At 38.6% G+C, this 17,535-nt stretch overlaps 1 protein-coding gene across 1 annotated transcript in view; it reads left to right on the top strand.

The window, feature by feature from the left end:
- Nucleotides 1–9,513: 9,513 nt before the first annotated feature.
- The window catches only part of MBD2 (methyl-CpG binding domain protein 2), a 70,494-nt gene continuing 62,472 nt past the window's right edge, over nucleotides 9,514–17,535 (top strand). The window contains exon 1 of the mRNA XM_014781293.2: nucleotides 9,514–10,136. Coding sequence (XP_014636779.2) covers nucleotides 9,598–10,136 — 539 coding nt within the window. The 5' untranslated portion in view covers nucleotides 9,514–9,597. The remainder of the gene's footprint in view (nucleotides 10,137–17,535) is intronic.

Here is a 17,535-nt window from a genome sequence, read left to right as displayed (position 1 = left end):
TCAGCATAGATAACCAGTCCTCCTTTTTTTTTCCTAGAGATGTGCTTCCTGTAACCTCTGTCCTCCTCCCCCCAAATGGACTATTGTTCTCTGGGCCTACTGCACAGCTCTGAGAAGCTCCTTTCCCCATCATCCTGGCATTCCTTTTCCTCTCTCTTGTGCTGGTGGAATCTCCCTCTCCTGGATTCCCCCATCTTCCTCAACCTTGCTTTATTCCCATGTTTTAGTAGGGCATATCCTTCAGCAGCCTCCTGGGAAAGACTCCTTGGAAAATTCATTTTTTGAGACCTATCTTGCAGTGCTTAAAATGACTGTTGATTGGATATAGAATTCTAGTTTGAAAATAACTAAAAACAAAATTTAAGGCATTGTTTCTTTGCCTTGTAGCTTTAGGTGCTATTGAGAAGTTCAATGGTATCCTTACTGCTAATCCTTTGTAGGTGAATTTTCTGAGCAGTAGTATTCTTATTGCCAAAGCTTTGTATGTGGATTCTCTTCTCTCTAGAAGCTTTTAGGACTTCTACTTTAAGATATGATGTTCTGAAATCTTGTGATGCTGTATCTAGGGGTGAGTTTGTGTTTTTCTTCATTATGCTGGAGTCTCAGAGGGCCTATCAATCTGGAGACGCATACTCTAGAAAATTCCTTAATTTTTTTCTTTGATAATTAAGTTCTCTTTGCTTTTTCTGTTCTTTATTTCTGGAACTTTTATTGGTCAGATGCTGGACTTCTTAGCTTTTTTTAAAAATTCTTCTGGGAGATTCTCTTAATTTTCCAATACTTACATTGATTTTTTCTTTAAATCTGCTGTCATAGTTACATTTCTAAGAGCTCTTTTTTATTCTCTGTTCCTTTTTAATATCATCTTGTTCATCGTGAAATATCTTCTGAATATGTTAATCTCTGAGTGTATTAATTGATTTTTTAAAGTTTATTCAATTCCTTTTATTACTCTGTTTCTTCCAAAGTTATTTTTTCCTTTTTTTTTTTTTGCTGTATTTTTCCATGTTAAGGCTTTCCTCAAATGTCTGGGGATCCTGAGCTGCCCATATTAAAGAGTAAAACACGAGAAAGCTGTTTGGAAGCTCTGTGTACATGGACAGGAAAGATTTTAATAATGTCTTGAAAGTATAAAGAAATAGTACAATACATAGAAAGCAGGGCATTTATGTCCCTAGAAAAAGACTTGGAGATAAGTGCTGAAGAGTTAAATAATACCCTCTGAGAAAAATCTATCTTATGTAAACAGTGAAAGAAACACGATAGAAGCAAACCAAGTAAAGGTGCTTAGGCCAAAGCTGGTGAAGCATCTGAAATGTAATCAAATTGAACTTTGAAGTTGAAAGACTTTACCTCATTAAATTACAGTGAGAAGGTATAATAAGAACCTAAGAATCGGGTGGTGGGATCAAAATGATAGTGAGAGAAAACATTTGGAAGTGAGTTAAGGACAGGCTGTCGTGCTGAGCAATCTATTGACGATACTATGTTAGTTCAAGGAAGAGAATTCAGTAGTCTGGTCATTGTGCTGCTTCTATGGGGGTGAAAATGACATATGGCATGATCTGCCTTTTGTTATAAAGACAAGATCAACACCAAAGTACCAATGAGTAAAAGGAATATGAAAATTTCACATTCTGATTGTCTCTTATTTCTACAATTCAATTATCTCAGCAGGGGACAGGCAAAAAATTCCACTTACAAGTCCCGCTCCCCCCCCCAATTCAGGTGTATCTTGAATGATTAAATAGCATATATTCTAAAATGCCAGATATTTCTCTGGCAAAGAAATTCGCATTCTCGTGATGGTTACAACAGGCTCACATTTCAAAATATGTTTAGAGATTATTCCCTTATCTCATCTGTTGCATGATAAAGCAAGGTTAGGCAAAAACTAGACCTGAATAAAACTGTATTTCTTTAATCACATTACCGACTTTCTTTGTGTTACCCCTTCCCCTGCAATAAACACCCCAGTGAAATATCAAAACTTGCTTCACTTTATGGAAATATTTTGGCAGTCTCTTGTCCTTCTATCCTATTAGACCATTCAGATCTTATAATCTAGTTATTATTCTAAGTTTAGGGTTAACTCATTTGACTATTTTCCAAAATTCTCAGAAAAAAACCCAAAAACGTTAACATATGATTTTGAAACATAACATGTAATGGGACAATTTTTGGCACTCACAAATGATACTACTGTTAGAAGGGAATGTCTGTTTATGTTTTGTTTTGGTTTCCCTAAACATTCCTGGTTTCTTGCCCCAATTCCCTGAAGAGGTGGAGTGAATGGAGAATTGAGGAAAGACCAAGATCTCTGCAGCTCAGCTCCTTCCTCTCTTCTTTTCCTCTTTGGCATTTTGCTGCCTGCCCAGCCCATTTATTCTTGACTATTTTTGGCCATGTTATAAAGACTAAGAGTAAAGACCAGGCCCTGAGGAGTGGAGGGAGAGACCCTATTTATCTAGTCCTAACCAGGCAGGTTAGTCTATTAAATTTGGGGGTTCAGTGACAAGCTCATTCAGCTCTTGCACTATGTTATGTCCTCTGGCCAAGCTTTTCTCAGTGAGAAAAGAGTTATTGTGGACATCATCTTTTTTATTTCTTTTCTTATTTCTTAATTATATTCACTACTCAAGTGTGACAGAGAGGTGCCAGGCTTAGGCCCTTTAAGACCTCAAAAGCAGCCAATGAGTGAGATTCTCTTTTTCTTCTGGAGAACTGCTATAGGGTATCTTTAGTAGGATGATCTTGCCAATGTTACCTAGGCCAGGCTGGCATCAGAAGGCCAGGGTCAGCTCCTGTGGCTGAATCTGGTGAGTAGGTGACATTGCCAAGGGAGAGCATGTAGAATGAGAGGACAAGGGACCCAAAGATGAAACCTGGAAGGACACCATAATTTGAGGAACTATCCAAGAAAGAAGGTATATCAAGGTAAGTGGAAAGTAACAGAGAGACAGAAGGAAAATCAGAAGAGTATGATGTCACATAAACCGAAAAAGGAAAGAATTTCAAGAGGGGAGAGGTCACCAAATGTTAATTTCTCAAAAATCTCATTGCATAGGAAAAAAGGACATGATTGTGAGAGTGCAAATTAGGGCACTTTTCTTCAAACTTGAGAAGATACATGCTCTTTTTACAAGGATACAATTATTGAAGACCTCCCCCACAGTGCTGAGTTAAATTATTGTTCTGATGTTGCTTAAATATGTAAAAATAAGAAACTTGTTTTGACCTCATTATGCTTATGGTTCTTACGCAATTAAAAAAATTGAACAAATTTATAAGTTGAATACAAGTAAAATTGTCAAATAGTCATAAAATTAAATCGATTTACTATTATGGATGATTTTTCCCCACCAGAAGCCAAATCACTGATCCCAAAGTAAATATGGTACAAATTGCCACCAGTCAGATAGTTTGGGTTTTGGCCTATGGGTACCACTGTGTTCCTCAGGTAACAAGTTTTCCCACCACTCTTTTCTGATTAAATGACTGCAAAACTTTCATTCTACATGCCCTGAAGTTATTTGGTTTTCATAAGGCACAGCCTCATTGTTCACATATTAAGCTGGCATCTGTTCCTTTACCATTAGTCAATGTCATTCAAAGTTGCACTGCTTGTTACCAACTAGATGAATCTCAGGCAGTGAAACAAGGTGGCATGACTCAGATTCCAGCTGGTTACGCAGACGGTCCATTATATGCTTATGTTAGGGCTTTGTAAAAAAAATAATAATAATAAAATAATTATTGAAATGAAAATTTCACATTAAAATTTTGTTTTCACAAATTTTATTTTCTTTGTGGAGAATTGGCAAACTGAGTATATCTGTGTATTTCAGGTGTAGAAACACTGATCTAGACTCTCCCACTCCACACTTTTGCTCCACTGAGAGAAGAGGACAGTTGCAATGAAATGTCAAGTTCAAATATAATTTATTGGACTATACTCTCTGGAGCTGGACCTGTCACTGTGCCAAGCAAGGGGATAAAAATTGGAGCCAAAGTAGAGGTGACCTCTCGGAACGCTCTTCTTTCCATTAGAGTATGAAAGGGAGACCTTTCTTGGTCTGTTACTGCCAGGGGCAAAGCCTCCCAACCACTTTCTTTGCTCTCTCTCTCCCCTTCTCTCTGACACGCTCCTTTACTCTCTGCAATCTCTTACCCAGGGATCTTAAGTTTGGGCGCTGACTGATTTCCAGCAAGACAGACACAATTCATTGAGGGAAGAAATTGTATCTCAGTAAAGAATGCTTTCTGCTGCAGTTATCTAAAAACCCAACAGTGATTTATTCCAAAAATTGTCTAGTTTCTCATATAACACAGAAGTCTGGAGATAAACAGTTCCAAGACTTGGTTCAGCTGCTCAATAATGTCATTCAGGCTCACCTTCTGACTCCCTTATGGTGTTAGCCTCTTCCTCTGGCTATTTTTAGAGTGTTTGCCTTTAATCTGTGCTTTGCTTCATAGTCGCAAGATGACTGTCACGGCTCCAGAAATCATGCGCATGTTTAAGGCAGGAACAAAGGGAAGAGGGTAGTGCCAATCATGTTTTTATTTTGTTTTGTTTAAATAGAGACATAAAAACTTTCTCAGAACTACTCCCAGCTCACCCTGTTGTCACCTAAACTAGCCTTGGAGAGTAAGTATTTAGATTTTCTAGTCTCTCTAGTGGAAGTGGGCGAGTAATTGGTAATGGTTGTTGGGTTAGACCAACCAACGTGTCTACCACAGGTGGTGACAGAGAAAATTGCTGAATCACTCCTGTTCCCATCTTCCACCTCAGACGACAGACTTCCAAGATATGCAGAATAATATATGACATTAATAATAGATGCCTGAGATAAGCAATATGAGGACTCAAGATTAACTGTATGACTGTGATTAATTAGTTTCTGCGAGAGTCTTGAGGTAGGTGAAGGATTGGGCCATAAAGTCTGAAAGTATTTCAGAATAAGGATCATTAGGCCAAATCATGGGCTCTTTATTAGTTTTTTTAAGCTACACTAAAAAGTACCCCAGATTAGGGGTAAAATAGAAATTAGCAAAGCAGAAAAGAAAACATTCTGAGAAAAACTTAGTAAAAAATTCCAAAATAAACAAAAAGACATTGAAATATAAGTGTGTGTATATAACTTCAGAGAATACTAGAGGAGTCAAGTTATTTGAAGTCAAAGAGCAGAAACATACATGTAGATACATATACAAATTCAAGAATGGTTATTAAGAAGTGGAGTCTCATTTTGTAATTAAGTCTTTTGTGATACATAGTACATAAAATTTTTGAGGAACTGATGAATAGTTAAAGTTACTTTCAATTCATGTAGAAGAGACTACTCTAAAGTCTCTTGAAACATTATAACTGTCTACTAATCAAACACGTGTGTAAAACGAATTTAAGCCTCATTTTTAATTAAGTCAAATTTATTGTTAAATATTTCTTGGGACATGGAAACCTACCCACATTTTCTAAGAACAGCTGTTAATACTCTGATTTTGTGCAATCCATGTGATTATATACTTCCATTGAGAAGAAAATATGCTGCTCATTATTTTGAGAGTACACAACTTTTACAAAATGTGGTAATTTGATTTATTCATCAGGTATCTATCTAATAACCCCTCCCGTATTCCAGGCAAGCCCAGTAATAGGCGCTGGGGATACAATGGTGAACATGAGGAATAGCCTTCTAGGCTGGTAGGTGAGGAAAGACAATTAAATAACATTATAATAAATGGATGGGAGAAACACCTAAAGGTAGTGTGGCACAGAGCACACAACCCAGGGGGCTGTGGGGGGGGGGGCATTGGAGGAGTTCAGGACAGGCTCCTTGGAGGAAGTGACATCTAAGGTGAGACCTAACACATAAGCAGGAATTAGCCAAAGAAATGTGCTGGGTTGGGTGTGGAAACAAAGGAGCTTTTTCCACTATGAGCTGGCAGCAAGTTCAAGGTGAAGAAACCAGAGGCGGTAGGGAAGTTTGAAAGCAGCTGTGCAGACAAAGCTCTAAACTTGGAGGCAGGGGACTTGAGTTCTAGTTCCAGCTCTGTCACTTCTGAGACATATGTGAGACATGGGGAAAGCCACCGACAGCATGAAATCTGGCAAGATGTATTTTCCCATCTATTCAGTTACCTCTCCTCCCCTTCTTGTGAACCGCAGCCGTAGCTGGCCCTTATTTCTCATGGACCATGTGTCCTAGCATTCTGGTGTTTTGCAGCCAGAATTGAGGTTAAAAACCACTGTTTAGCATATTAAGAGGTATCTCTGAAACCTAAATATCATTTTCTTTCTACTGGTAGGACTACGTTTTCTATTTTTAGGAAGTTAAATCAAATAAGTGTCTCTCCATCCCTTAATCCTAAACACTTAACACTGGCCACTTACCTATGGCTAATGTAACAACTAGCAGAGAATTTTTAACATACCAGACACTATCTTCTGAAATAATTTCCCTTGGTTCAAAATTTACCCCTCCTTGTTTTCTCTTGCATTTCAAGTAATTAACTCTTCTCTTTTTAGTTTGAACTATGCAGTATAAGATTCTTCTGTAGTCATTCCAAGTGAAAGGTAATAAAAAATCTTTATTTATCCTGCATGTACTTGAAAGTGTCATTCGGCCTCCTAACATGTCACACCAGCAGCATTTTGTTTTAGTTGAGAATTAGGTGAACAGTAGTTGGGCCAACACAGTGAGTCACAAAACCTGCTAATTGGAGCTGGAAAATGCTTTTTGACTATGCCCTTACTCCTATTTAATGTTTTCATAAATTCTGACCATACTGTTTGGACTCTGTAAGAGGAAAAGAGAAGCCCCTGTTATTACTTCATGCAAACATGCTCATTGGAAAAAGTAAGGTTTTCCAATATTTAAATCATTCTTTTATTGAGTATCTTATCACACTCAAAAATTCAAGTGCAGGTTATACATTTTTTCAATAAAATATACAGATCTCAAACGCAGTCATTACCTCCCAACAGTTGTTTTAAGTTTCGTTCCCTGAATTTGTTCTATTTTTCTTAACAAAAATCCAGACTGACACCTATTTTTCTTGAAAAGGACTTTTTCTTTAATGGCTTAACCTCAGCTTTACGTGGTCAACAATAAAGGGAAAAACATTTTAAAGAATGGATAGTCTTCCAGGGTGACAGTTGGTGTTTTGACACCGGCTTCTACACCTGGGAGACAGAGATCAGAGGTGATTAAATCTCTATTGTTTGTTTAATGGACCAGATTTCATGCTGAATTCTCTCTTGTTGTTGTCTTTCACTTTGCCCAGAAGGTGAAGCCAGCACGACCTTTTCCATTGTAAGAGAGATAAAATAGAAAAAGTTGGTTACAACTTCACTGCCAGAGAAAAGCAATGTTGCTATTCTCCTTCAAGGAACGATATAAAATGTATTTTTTCAGAATTATAAAAGGTTTATTATTTGTCCAGTATCTTAAGGGAAACAAAGAGATCTATCTCTTAGGTATTTAGATCTGTTCTCATTACTTTTAGGGTCTCAATCTAGTCCCTTTGAGAATTTAATCTGCTTCCTTAGATTGTTTTCTTCTTTTAGTGGGAGAATAGATGTTTTTTGTTTTTTTCTTTTTTTTTTGCTTTGCTTTATGGTATCATAGCAGAAAAATTCAAGTGTGACCGAAAAAGCTTTTAAAATGCCTAAATGAGATTTCTCTTAATTGAGGGAACATAAAACTATATCTGTTGATTTAGCAAATGGAATCTGGTAGTAAAAGTCAAAGTAATTACCCTAAATTCATAGTGACTTATTCCTTTAAATATGCTTTTATAGCCATTATATCAATTGATCTATAGCCTTGTTAGACACAGCATGGGAAGGTAAAAATTTCCATCTGTTGTCTCAACTACCATTTCTACTGAGATTTTTGCTGATGTTTACCCTTTACTTTTAATTAGGTGTGAAAATCAAAGTCTTTCCTCTTACAGAGTGTTTGTCATCCAAACTTTGACCTCATTTTTCTCTGACTTTTAGTCCTTCACCTGAGCCTTAAATATAGGTGTTCCTTAAGATTCAGTTCTTGGTCCTCTTTCTTTTCTTTTTCTTTTTAATTATTATTTTTTACCTTGCATGCTCTTCCTTGGAGATCTTATTTACTTGCAGGGTTTCCTTCAATTGTCACTTTTACAAGATGACTTCTAAAAGTGTGTCTGCAGAACTGACCTCTCTCTCTTGAGAACTTGATTTGAATTTCCAACTCTTTGCTGGACACATTTCTAGATAGATTTCCTGGAGAAGGCTATAACTTAGTGTATCTCAAGTCTCAAGGACATTAAAAGAAGTCTAGGTCAGTCTCAGAAGACAGACAAGTTTGTGTGTATGAGTTAATGTTTGCATGTATTTCCATGGCAAATCAAGTAAATTTTGATTTTACTTTATTTTATATTAATTATTTTTTTCTATACATTAAACTTGGCCCTCAACTTTTAGGTCCTACGTGTACAAAAATGGAAGATAGTTTATCATAAATCTGATAAAATGTGCATTACCTTTTTCAGTCTTCCAAACATTTCATAATACATCATCTTGAATTTCGATAGCACATTTCTATAAATGTTAAACAACATATAGAAAATGCGCTTCTTTAAAATTTAATCAGTTTTCTTAATCAATTTGGCATTATTCTTTAAAATCACTCCTGAATGATGAGTTGGCAGATCCAAATGAATTCCACACAGATTCCTAAAGGCTTGTGACAGTGGGTTAAGTTGGTCTTTCAACATACAGCAGTATTTACCAAGTCAAAGGCCATTGATATTTGTCAAAGGCCATTAGACAAGAAAGTCCAAATTAAGAAAAGATCCTAAGAAATTTGGTAAATTCTAGTGGATTCAGGGATTCTGGTCATCTTAAGGAAAATTTAGAGGTAAACTCCGTAAACTGAAGGGCATGTTCCAAGTTATCACTTCCCTTCCTACAGCTTTACCGAATTCTAGGAGGATAATCAATCCAGGGTCCTAAGGCCCAGAAGCCAGACTCTGGAGGATAGTGGTACTCATCTAATGGGGCACTTGGACTCACTTCTTCAATCCAAGCTCCCTTGGCAGGGTTTGGTGCAGAGAGGCTGGAAAGGGGGTGTTTGTTATCCCGTTAAATCAATAGTCGGGTTAGTGAATATAAAATATGAGATATAGTTTGTTTGCTGTTCATTAATTGGGAAGCAAACGTAGAGAAAATCACATAGCGGGGAAGGTTAACCCTACTTGAAATAAAGTAGGCCCAGTCCCTCTGACATTCCTCCAAAAGTGACTCCCGGTCCCACCCGCCTTCCGGGTTCCGCGCGCCCCGTGGGGGTGGGGGCCGGAAGGGCGCGGCCGGGGGCGGAGCGGGTGGAGTCGGGGGCGTGTCCTAGAGGAGGCGGAGACAAGATGGCTGCCCAGAGTGCTTGGAGGACCTAAGAGGCGGTGACCGGAGCCACGCCCCGGGCGGGAGGGCCGCTCTGTGCGCGCCCGCTCTATGATGCTTGCGCGCGTCCCCCGCGCGCCGCGCTGCGGGCGGGGCGGGTCTCCGGGATTCCAAGGGCTCGGTTACGGAAGAAGCGCAGCGCCGGCTGGGGAGGGGGCTGGATGCGCGCGCACCCGGGGGGAGGCCGCTGCTGCCCGGAGCAGGAGGAGGGGGAGAGCGCGGCGGGCGGCAGCGGCGCTGGCGGCGACTCCGCCATAGAGCAGGGGGGCCAGGGCAGCGCGCTCGCCCCGTCCCCGGTGAGCAGCGTGCGCAGGGAAGGCGCTCGGGGCGGCGGCCGTGGCCGGGGGCGGTGGAAGCAGGCGGGCCGGGGCGGCGGCGTCTGTGGCCGTGGCCGGGGCCGGGGCCGTGGCCGGGGACGGGGCCGGGGCCGGGGCCGGGGCCGCGGCCGTCCCCCGAGTGGCGGCAGCGGCCTTGGCGGCGACGGCGGCGGCTGCGGCGGCAGCAGCGGTGGCGGCGGGGCCCCCCGGCGGGAGCCGGTCCCTTTCCCGTCGGGGAGCGCGGGGCCGGGGCCCAGGGGACCCCGGGCCACGGAGAGCGGGAAGAGGATGGATTGCCCGGCCCTCCCCCCCGGATGGAAGAAGGAGGAAGTGATCCGAAAATCTGGGCTCAGTGCCGGCAAGAGCGATGTCTACTACTTCAGGTACCGCCCTGGGGGCGGGGAGGGGGCAGCGGGGTCAGGCCCGGGTCAAGGGTCAAGCACTGGCTTGGGCTGGGGATGTCACGATGAGAGCAGGGGCCCAAGGGAAGTGGTAAAGACAGGCTGGTCTGGTAGTAGAAGGTGCCTGAGACCTTGGGTGAGAGTTGACCCCAGTGCAGTGACAGGCACAGGTCTCAATGGTGAGAGCCCAGAGGAGGGAGTTTTATGTTGAAGGGGTTGGGGAAAATGGTTTTCCAAGAAAGGGTTCCTCTGGCAGGGATGATTAGTCCACTGAAGGGTTAAAAGAAGGTGTAATTCATCAAAACTATAAAATCTAGTCACTGTTGGCATCTGTCCCAGCCTGTCCCAGATTCATCATCACAAGAGTGTTTAATCATGCACATGTGGAAGAATTAGCCATTTACAATAACACAGTTTCAGTTACTTTGTGGCATCCAGGAAACTTGCATGTGAAGTAGCCATTTGGAATGCCTGAAGTTTGTTGGAACTCTCCTGGTTGTTGCAGAATTTACTCTCTTGAAAACTGAGACACTAAATATGTTGTTAGAGTTATAGACCATAATTTGTCTCCTAGGGGACATTTGGCAATGTCTGGGGATATTTTTGGTTGTCACACCTTGAAAGAGGGTGCTACTGGCATCTAGTGGGTAGAGGCCAGAGGTGCTGCTAAGTATTCTACAATACACAGGACAACCCCCACGACAAAGAGTTATCTGGCCCAAAATGTCACCAGTGCCAAGGTTGAGAAATCTTGGTCTAAATGATTCAAGGTTTTCAGCTTGATGTGATCTTGCAATCCTGTGGTTATGCTGTCCATCTCATTAGTTTGGATGACCCAGTAAGCTCAGGAAAGTGTCTGAGGCTATTGATATCAGTGGAATTTTCTTATCAACACATTTACTAACTTTTCTTATAAACCATCCCATTTATAGAAGAGAATATAAATACATGTTATGTTCAGTGACTAGGAGGGCCGAATCATTTTTCAGGGAGTATATTTAGGTGTTGGAGCCAGTCGTTGTCAGCCATGTAGCCACCGGAATAATGTTATGAAGGATTTCCTTTCTTCCGACATCAAGTAGGTTAATACATTACCTCTGGAAAGTGTGTATGTATATGTATACACACAATACAATGTTTATGAATTGAGAATAGTCTTAAAAAGATTTAAAAGGTTAAAAAAATATACATACATGTGTATATGTGTATGTGTGTATACGTACATACACGCAAGAATATGATCACTAATAGTATAACATGTAAATATGAACATATTTCTGATGGTTGCTTTAATATATGAATGAGTAGTTTCAGTAAATTTATTTCGCCTCTTCAAGTAAGAAAAAAATAAAATGAAAAAATGGTGTTCATTAGAACTTATTTTCTCTCTTGATCTGAGACCATTCATCTTGAAATCTTAAATGATAAAATGGAAAACTTATTTTAAGCATACAAAGGTGATTATCTTGTTTTGTATTTCCCCATGATTAAATATTAAATTTCCTTCAGTAATACTAAGAAAGTTATTGTGGAACAAATGGTTACTCCCCTCAAGTTCGCTTGTTTCATTTAGTGCTATTCACAGTTGTTCATTTTTGCATATTTAATTAACAGCTCTATTTTCGAGGGTAGTATGCATAACCTTTTTTCTGTGAACTATATATTGATGTCTTACAGCGAGTTATATTTGACAAGAATATTCTGTGTCTGGGATTGAACTCTTTGAGGAATAGGTGACTAGTGTATTCTTAGTAGAGCATCTTAAACTTTGAGTTTCACTCCCTATGGCATTTCTCCTGGGATATGGTTTGTTTGGTTTTGGGATGACGTATTTGTTCAAACTAACTTGGTTGTTGCAAAGCTTTCTTTGCAGTAGCTGGAATAGTTATTTCAAAAAGGCAGGTTGCTGTGGTGCTCATTCTGATTTGTAGTCACTTAATTTTTTTTTGAATGTGTTGTAAATTTTTTGATGTTAACTTTTTTAATGCAAACTCAATAGATATTTTATGGTAGAAAAACCGATAAAAGCAATTTAAAACAAACTTTCTAAACAAATTTTTCTTCAGACGACTCACAAACCAGTGTAGTGATAATTACTCTCTAAAATTAGTCTTTTTATGAGACAGTGCAACATGATTTGGCTTTTACTTGTTTATGTAAAGTGAAAGGACACATTGAATAGATTTGTGCCACATGTCCTTAGTTCAGGGCTAGAAGGAGCGTTGTCTGTTGTTTATTGACTTCCTACAAAGCGTTAGTTGCTATGCAGGATTGTGACATCCAGTCTTGATTTCCTTCTGAGCGGTTACATTCCGAGGCAGGAAGACAGATGTAGCATGATGTGATACTTGTGATACGGCAGTTACTCTGACTTTGATTGTGTTTGCAGGGGTGAATGATGGAGATCACCTACCCACAGTTAAGGTGAACACATTATTTTCGATCTGCAGTGTCACTGCTTTGCATGTTAGCATCCCCAAATACTCTCCACCCGTTAAAAACCACTAGCTCACAAAACACCGGCCATATCTTTTAATAGGTGGCTTAAGAGTTGACTCTCCTGTTGGTAATGTGAACACCTGCACCCAGTTGTTCACACAGATTCTAATAATGCTAACTCCTGAATTAGCCTGCCCCTGGGGAGATTAATTTAAACAAATCTGTGCCTGTTAACGGAGGGTGTGTCTTACAGTTATTAATTGGACTTAAATTAAGCTCATGGAGAAAACCTCGAATTTTGGTAGAATGGTTTTTGGCTGTTTCCTGAGACTGCCAAGTTCCAATAGGAAGGTGTGCCTCTGGTTGCCAGTTAAGCAGTATAATTATGCCTTCTGTCAGGATTACTGATAGTATTGTGGCAGTTCATATATTATCGTTCAAAGTTTGTTTTTAAAAAGGGTGTCATTTGATAAAGTGTTGGATCCATTGGTATAGTTTCTGAAAAAGTTCCTTGCCATCATATGAACCCATTATTTGAAAAATCATTTTCTAACTGGTCTGCTTGACTCCTGTCACTTCCAGTTTTTGGTTCCCTGCACTTGCAGATTGATATTTTTGAAATATTATCTTCCTCTACACAGGAACCTTTAGTAGCCATCTTGTGCCTTTTTTATCAAGTCTAAACTTGTTGGGTTCTAGGCTTTTGGTTATAACTGGGTTAAAGACCTGGGAGTCATACTAAACTGTTTCAGCTGCTACCATAAAATACAATCTGGTTGGATATTGGAAACACAATAGTAAACATTTTTGACTGTTTTGTCAAAATGATGCATTTGCACCTATCATTTCTCTGAAAAAAAAAAAAGATACAGTGGAACCAGAGAACAATTAAAACAGTCAGAGGGAGCAGGTACATGAAAAGAGACTAAAAAAGATTTCACCTTGAGCTGGAAAGAAGACTCAGAGGCAATATAATTGAGGTCTACAAAATCATGAGTGATATGATAAAAGTAGGAGTCTCTAGGGAAGGCTCAGCAGAGCACAGGAGTTAAGAGATCTGGAGTTGGTATTCTAACTCTGCACTTAACCAGTGGTGCAACCTTGAGCATGTCGCTTACACTTCCCAGTGCTGTGGTTTCTCTGTTTGTAAAGTGGACATGATTGTACCTGTACCTCATAGTGTTATAAGGATTCAATTCCAGAACGGTAAAATAAATACATAGATCTCTTGAAGCTTTAGATATGTTTAAAGACTAATTAAGGAAAACAATTCATTAAATAACTCAAGTTGTTATGGGCTGAACATATATAAATAGGTTTTAAAAACATTATCCCATTTGTTACTAAAGGCGGGTGTGGTGCTTTGAGGGCATGAATTCTCAATCATTGAGGATGTCCAAGTTCAACCAGGCCTGTTCCCTTCTTTTTTTTTTTTTTGTCTTAAAAAAAAAAAGACTCTCACATGTAGTCTTGTTGGAAAAAACCAGCTGAAAGGACCAGGGGGGAGATCCAGTGTCACAGTTCTTAAATATTAAAATCTCTTTGGCTTTCAATAAACTGTCCTTCCCCTGATGTTTTCTTTCGGGTCATTTCTATATAGTTAAACCTGGTGTCCCCTGTATTACTTTCATGCTCATTTCCGTAGAACCTGTGGCTTTCTCACATACCTGTCTTCCTTCCCCCTAGGCACATTGCTGAACACTCGGATGCTAAATTAGTGTTTACCAATTGATATGACACTTAAAAATTTGTAAAACAAGTCTTAAATGACTTAGCACTTGCTTTATGTTACCTGTGGTGTTGTGCTGGGATGAAACTGGTTGAGGTATTTTATTAAATCCAAACATTTTCAAGTTTCTAACTTTCATCATTAATGTTGAGGGTATTATAAAAGGATAGAAAGCTTTTTGCTTTGTGAATGTTAGAGATATGGTGAAATGGCAAATGAGATGCTCATCAGAGATATGTTAAAAATGGTAAATAAGGTGCTCCTAGTGCACCGACACAAGTAAGAAATCAACATCTGGGTTTCATTGTATAGTATAGGATATAGTCTAGGGTCTTCTGTGCCTTAATTCTGTGTGTGTTCTGTGTCACAGCTCTCATAGTTTTGGCAGCTATAAGTATTATTTTGCTAAATGCCTTGCATGTATTATCTTATTGGATCCTCATAATCCTGTAAACCATAGATACAATTATCTCCATTTAATAAGTGGGGAGTTAGGACAGGGAAGGTAAATAATATGTTAGAATCCTGATGCAGGTGGCTTAACCCCAGAACTCTTAACCACCCTGCTCCGGTGCCTCGAATAGAGATCCCTACTTGTATTTTCAAATATTGCAACATCTCATGCCTAATCTACTTTATTGAACTTGCTGTGCCACTAGGATAATGTAATTATTTACTGTTATACTTGCATCCTGAAATTGACAAAGGGTAAATTTTAAATCTTATTTGATAGTGAAGCCATAGTACCAAAAGACGATCTTCCAGCTCTGTGTAATATTAGAGGGGAAAAAAATGGAAAACTTGTGGTAAATTAACGTAATTAAAGCAGTTTTATTGTGGGTAATAGAAATGATCATTTTGTTCAGAAATGTGTACCCCCTTTGCTGCTCCTCCCCTTCTCTTTTGATACGTGTTTAATTTAGGATTGACCTTGTTTTTTCTCAGATATTCAGATAGGCAACACATTCCCTAAGGTGCAAGCTATAGGTCTTCATTTTAAAAGTTTCCATTTAAATTAGAAATCGAATTGTAACTTGCAGGCTAAATGTAGTTTATGAGATAGTTTTATATGGTTCCTGCAGAAAGCTCAGATGCTTCTTTCAGAGTTGAGATACAGTTGAAATGTTCCCTACAGACCAATTTTTATTTTTAATCTCTACTTGGAGAAAGGAAAGAAATGCAATATTTTTTAAGCACCTTCTGCATAATTGAAGGTTTGACTTGCTTTTGGTTTTTTTTCTTGATTTTGCCTGATTGAAGCCTCGATCCAGAAATAAAAGACCTATAGATGTGATGAAAATTGTGCTCTCTCTCAGCGGTACCATCACATCTTTTTGTGATGTGCTAGAGGAATTTTTGTTAGTGTGCAACATTACCATCTGTCCTACATCTGATTTTTAGAATCTGACATGCAAAGTCTCACCTGCCGGAACACCCACAATACCTGTAATAGAGGAAATACACAGCTTAAAAGGAACTGATACACATACATTCTAAAAATAATCTCCAACAGAAGTTGAGATGATTTTTTCAAGTTGCGATGATTTTTTCAAGTTGCTTTTAAAATTTCATTTGTTGAGATATAGTCATATTTTAATTTTTTCATAATTTAGTTTCAATTAGTGGAACAAAAGCAGGTGATTTGCAAAGGAGGTGATGCTCTTTTTGTTTTTGTTTTGGATTTTATAGTGGAACTAGTAGAAATTCATAACCTTTTAGCCCGTGTTTGAGGTCTTCTTAGACTTGCATGATGAATTAGAAATAAATCATCAGCTCTTTATTTCATGGATTTACTATTTGGCTTGTAATATTAATACCCTTTGCAGCTCCTGTTTATTGATCTTTTATTACTGTTTGCCGTTTCCACTAAGAAATGACTAGGCAAATTGTAAAATGAAGTTTTACTTAATTTCATCAGAACTTCTAAAAACTAAGATTTCCCAAGGAAGGAGAATATAAAGTATGGAATAGAATGAAATTTGAGTAATATCTGTGGATCTTATGATTTTGCCTTGTCTTATTAAAATATAAATTCAAACTCATTTGTTTGGGAACTTGGCTACATAAGCTGTATGTGAATATAAATAATAGTAAATATAATTTAAAATTAGGTTTTAAAATTGAGTACTTAGCATTTGTCAGGAACAATTATGAGTGATTTACAAATGTAAGGAAGAAGAACATCATCCTCTTTTAAAGATTTTTGAATAATGTATCTTGATATTTCTATTCTTTTTATACTGGAAGAATCCATAGATTGAAGGATGAATGACCTTAAAATTCTTTTTAACATGTATGCAGTGATGTATGCATCTTTTTAAAAAGGCCTTTCCTAGAGTCCCCTAGCAGAAATGGGCAACTCCTATGGCATTTTGAGCGTAATTCTGTTAACCTTGTCCACATTTGCTGTAATAGACAGTTGGCAAGTCTTGTTGACCACCAGATTCTGAACTCAAGGTCAGGGGCTGAGTCTGATTCATTTTTGAATCTTCAGTGTCCAGCACAGTCCCTGGTATATAGAAGGCTCTTAATAATTACTTGCTGAATGAAGCAAACGGTTAATACTTTTTTTAATAAGCGATCCAGAAGAACTTTTGGTTAATGCTGGCTGTTAATAGGCCTGTACTATAGGGGCAGTCTTGTGTCCCCTGCAATACCCAGCATCCTGCCTTGTACTATATCAAGTATGCCAATATTGAATAGCTGAAGTGAATGTTCTTACTTTTCCTTAAACTTGTATGTGTTTAGTGTTTGTGTATATATTATATATAGATTTTTGGACCTAAAGAGATCTATAGAAGTTCTGATTTCCCTTTTAATATTAAAAAGAAAAATCCTTTTATCCTTTGCTTTAAAAAGGTACCATCAAAATTGCTTTTGTAACATCTTGGGAGGATAATATGTTTCTACCTACTTTTAACAAATGTATTATTTCTTTGTACTATAACTGTGAAGCTGTTTGTTACAGTATCTTGGTCGGAAGTAGTCTACAATAAAAAATAATATAAAAATAATGTGATATCAAAGTGGACATACAAAGTATATGTTGCTACTTTTTACTATTAGATCCTACAGTCATAAACTTACCCTGTCAGATTACCATAGCAGTTTCTAAATGGTTTCTCTCTGCTTCTGTACTTATTTGAAGACCAGTAAGTCAGTTCATAGACCACATATGCATAGCACTGGTTTAGAATGAGAACGGGGACTTTT

The sequence above is a fragment of the Ceratotherium simum genome, chromosome 14, assembly GCF_057802395.1.
Source record: "Ceratotherium simum simum isolate JZ-2026a chromosome 14, ASM5780239v1, whole genome shotgun sequence".
NCBI lineage: Eukaryota > Metazoa > Chordata > Mammalia > Perissodactyla > Rhinocerotidae > Ceratotherium > Ceratotherium simum.
This window is presented reverse-complemented; position numbering and strand designations above follow the sequence as displayed.